The 4,623-nt window shown below is 54.0% G+C and overlaps 1 protein-coding gene across 1 annotated transcript; it reads left to right on the plus strand.

The window, feature by feature from the left end:
* Positions 1-3,484: 3,484 nt before the first annotated feature.
* Positions 3,485-4,411, plus strand: LOC132334553 (olfactory receptor 14J1-like). The gene has a single exon (XM_059860659.1). It carries the CDS (start codon positions 3,485-3,487, stop codon positions 4,409-4,411), a length of 927 nt encoding a protein of 308 aa, XP_059716642.1.
* The last annotated feature ends 212 nt before the right edge of the window (positions 4,412-4,623 follow it).

The following is a 4,623-nucleotide window of genomic DNA, read 5'->3' on the forward strand; positions in this document are numbered from 1 at the left end:
ACCATTATGACACTTCAGGACTCACTGGAACCAAGGGGCCATTTAACCTAAGGGTCATTGTAGCACGGCGGGGCCTCATGGAATCAAGGGGATCATAGTGGGGCTCCGTGAGACCACCGAGAGATTCTGACTCTTTGGAACCAAGGAGACCATTGTGGCACTACAGGGTGCGGTGGAACTAAGAACTCGTGTGACAGGGAGGAGCCCAATGGAATCAAGGGGCCTTTCCCCATTTCAGGGTTTCATGGAGCCAAGGTGTCCTTGTGACACTGTGGGGCATCATGGAGTCCTGGAGACCATTCTGGCACTTTGAGGCCTTGTTGAATCAAGGGGCTCTGCAGGGCCTTGTGGAACCAAGGAGCTCTTTGTGACACTGCAGGGACTCATGGAACTAATTAGACCATTCTGGCACTCTGAGTCCCCATGGCACCAAGGGGCCAGTGTGACACTATGGGTCCCCATGGAAGCAAGGGGCCAGTGTGACACTATGGGTCCCCATGGAAGCAAGGGGCCAGTGTGACACTGCAGAGCCAAGGAGACCACTGTGGTATCGCTGGGCCTTCTGGAAACAACGTTCTGCTGCAGGGCCCCCAGGATCCAAGAACATGGAACAAGTCTTGCTGGCTTAGCCTGGCTGGTCCGGCTGACCTTGGCATGTTGAGGGTTGCTATTCATCTGGCCCTGAAGCCATGGAGCTCCATGTTTTCCTCCCTCTGGGAAAGAACTCTCCTTCTCCTCCAGGGGTTCATAGCTGAAATTGGGATTCTACCTCCATATTTGATTATATCAAAGCATTGTTCCTATAGGAAATCTGCCAGAACAGACAGCTCTAGATGGCCTTGGCATCTGGGGGGGCAACCTCTCATCTGCCGTCAAAACACTGGGGGGGCTGTGCTTTTCTTTCCATGGAAAGAAACATCTCTCATGTGCAGGCATCCATAGCCAAAACTGGGAATCTGCCTCCAAAATTCCTTATATCCAAGAGAGCTCCCAGATAAAAGCTGCCAGGACTGTCTAGGTTCCCTTGGATTCCTGAAGACCAGCTCTCATCTGCCTGTGAAACACTGGGGCTCTGCCCTTTCCTTCCTGTGCAGAAGAGCTGTCATTCTGCTCCAGGCACCCATGGCTATAGAAATACACTGCTACATATGGCTGAAATGGAATTGCACCTCCAAAACTCCCCAAATATCCAAGGGTTGCTTTCAGACAAAAGCTGCAAGGACAGACAGGTCTGGCTTACCTTGGCCTCCAGTGCCTGCCTCTCATCTGCCTTCAAAACCCTGGGGCTCTGTGGTTTCCTTCCTGTAGAAAAGAACCGTCCTTCTTGTCCAGGCGCCCATGTCCTCAAGCACATGAGCACTGTATAGGGACAGAGGAGCTCTGTGCTCAGTGGGGTGCAGACTGAGGACAGAAGGGGAGAGCCCTGGGAGGGACTGAAGGATGGATTCAGAGATGGTGGATCCTTTTGACATAGTAGAGTACAGCCAGAGAAAGAAAGTGTTAATGCAAAGGGCAGCTTGGGAGGCCCAGACTGGGAAAAAAGAACAAGGAATTTCCCTGCCAGGGCAGGGCTGTGGTGCAACACATCCCTCAGAAGGAGCCTGGGTCAGCCCAAGGCTTTGTGTGGGCAGGCAGAGGCAGGCAGGAGGCAGAGCTGTCAGCAAAGGAAGGGGCCAGCCAGGTGGGGCAGCCGGGGGATGAGCACAGCCTGCAGGGACAGAGGTGCAGGGCAGGGACACCGTAGCACAGCCTGGGCTGCACAGGGCACAGGCATGGGCAGCAGCTGCCAGGCCCTGACAGAGCCAACTTGGGCAGCACTTTGGCCATGGCTGCTGGGCCTGGGCCTGAGCCAGGAGCAGGAGACAAGTGACCCTTGCAGGCCTGGGGGCTCACGGCCTCCTTGTCCCTGCTCAGCAGCCTGGCGGGGGCCGCCCCATGCTCCTGCCCTTGGCACTGCACATCCCCACATGTCAGTGCCCATCCCGGGAAGAGCCCTGAGCAAGGAGGGAGGGACAGGATCTGCCTGGCCAGGGGCTGGGGCTCAGGCCTTGGCCCTTTGCATTCCTGAAACACATCCAGATTTGCTCAGCCCCAAAGACACCTTTGCCTTGTTTTTCCCCAGCTGTCATCACTGCCTCCAGTGTTCTGCTCTAACTGGAACCTGGGGACACTTTCTCAGTCTTGTCCCTCAGTGGGACCCATTAAAACTTGAAGAAACGTTGGAGATTGATTGTGACTTTGAATTCTTGAGAGATTTCTTCAACTCCCTCTCAGGCAGTGATGTTCAGGGCCTGAGCACCCAACCCACAAGAGAAGTCCTTGTGCTGTGTCTGTTCTGCTGAGCTGGGCTGGGCTCCTGGAACAGAAGGAACTCCTGGCAATCAAGAAGAGCTTCAAAATAACATATCTCCTCAGGAGCAGCTCCTCTCCCAACCCAGCAGGGCTGAGGGCACTGCCTGCGGCCACCCCGGGCACAGCACAGAGACAGAGAGATTTTCAATCAGTCAGGGCTGTGAAGATGCTGAGAAGTGACTGGGGGAGAATCACTGCCAGCCCTTGGCACAGGAACCTCTGGCTGCAGGACAAGGCAGCTGCAGCTCCTGGAGCCATCTCCTAAAGCTGGAACATCCCAACGCCTCCAGACGCTGTGAGTACATTCTCTGATTGTCTCTTGTGCAGAGCAGCCAGGGGTGCCCAGGGCTGTCCTGCAGAGCAGGGTCCTGCAGCCCAGGGCACTTTGCTGGGGCAGGGACTCTGCTGCCTGCCCGGGACAGCTCTCAGCCAGCCCTGGCAGCTGCTCCAAGCACTGTGGGACCAGATCTGGGTGGGAGGAGACAGCTGGTAAGGCTTGGAAGAGTTTCTGTTGTGTGGTGAGGATGCTACATTGTTAAGGGATGCTCCCAGCATGACACTGATCTCCAGGGTATTTCCTGGTAGATTAAATGATAAGCACAGCAAGGCAGGGTCTGCATAAAACAAAAAAATCCTGCTTTATTAATCCATTTCTCTGGGATGCCTGGATAGAAAAATGCACTTAGATATTCCTGACTCACTTTCGACAGAGAAAAATTATTAAAAAAAAAAAAAATTCTCTGAGATCTGAATATACCAGGCAGTGCCAGAAATCAGCACAGGGTTCCTTAGGGCAGCATCAGCATCGCTTTTCCAGTCCTTTTCAGGATTGCTCTGACATTCCCATCAGAGCCTGCAGAGCCAGAGCTGCCCTTGGGCAGTGCCAGAGCTGGGAGGGGTCTGCAGGGCAGAGCTGAGCCCCCAGGGCTGAGCTGCGCTCAGGCAGCACTGACATGGCCCAGTCCTGGGCACAGGGAGCAGCTGCTGGCAGGGACAGCTCCAGGTAGCAGAGCCCTGGGCAGGCAGTGGAGGGAAAGTGCCCCCAGGCTGTGCTGGGATATTTGAAATTCTCCACAAACTGAAGTATTGCATGATTACTTATTCTACAGACCCCCATGCCAAGACAGAGCAAATGTCCAACAGCAGCTCCATCAGCCACTTCCTCCTGCTGGCACTGGCAGACACGCGGCAGCTGCAGCTCCTGCACTTCTGCCTCTTGCTGGGCATCTCCCTGGCTGCCCTCCTGGGCAACGGCCTCATCATCAGCGCCGTAGCCTGCGGCCACCACCTGCACACGCCCATGTTCTTCTTCCTGCTCAACCTGGCCCTCACTGACCTGGGCTCCATCTGCACCACTGTGCCCAAAGCCATGCACAATTCCCTCTGGGACACCAGGAACATCTCCTACAAAGGATGTTCTGCACAGCTATTTCTAGTTTTCTTCTTCCCCACAGCAAAATTTTCCTTGCTCACAGTCATGAGCTATGACCGCTACGTGTCCATCTGCAAACCCCTGCTCTACGGGACCCTCCTGGGCAGCAGAGCTTGTGCCCACATGGCAGCAGCTGCCTGGGCCAGTGCCTTTCTCAATGCTCTGCTGCACACAGCCAATACATTTTCCCTGCCCCTGTGCCATGGCAATGCCCTGGGCCAGTTCTTCTGTGAAATCCCACACATCCTCAAGCTCTCCTGCTCACACTCCAAACTCAGGGAACATGGAATTATTGTAGTTGTTGCCTCTTTAGCCTTTGGTTGTTTTGTGTTCATGGTTTACTCCTATGTGCAGATCTTCAGGGCTGTGCTGAGGATCCTCTCTGAGCAGGGACGGCACAAAGCCTTTTCCACCTGCCTCCCTCACCTGGCTGTGGTCTCCCTGTTCCTCAGCACTGGCACATTTGCTCACCTGAAGCCTCCCTCCATCTCCTCCCCATCCCTGGATCTGGCAGTGTCAGTTCTGTACTCGGTGGTGCCTCCAGCCCTGAACCCCCTCATCTACAGCCTGAGGAACCAGGAGCTCAAGGCTGCCTTGAGGAAAATGATCACAGATGGTTTTCAGTAGCAATAAATAGTCATTCTCCTGCATAGCTGTTATGATGTTACATATTTATGCTCGTTCTGTGCCATGCATTTTTTACTGCTGGCACAGTTGTTATACTTTTGAGAATTTGTTCACACCAAAATCTTTGATTATACATTTTAAATTCAGTGTTTGTTTTTCCAGTGGCACCCAGTGACTGTATAAACCAGGAGCTGTACTTCTACTACTACATT

Source organism: Haemorhous mexicanus, chromosome 16 (assembly GCF_027477595.1).
Source record: "Haemorhous mexicanus isolate bHaeMex1 chromosome 16, bHaeMex1.pri, whole genome shotgun sequence".
NCBI lineage: Eukaryota > Metazoa > Chordata > Aves > Passeriformes > Fringillidae > Haemorhous > Haemorhous mexicanus.

What these genes read in the sequence shown, in the direction of transcription:
- LOC132334553 (XM_059860659.1), top strand. Translation starts at nt 3,485, where the DNA reads ATGTCCAACAGCAGCTCCATCAGCCACTTCCTCCTGCTGGCACTGGCA.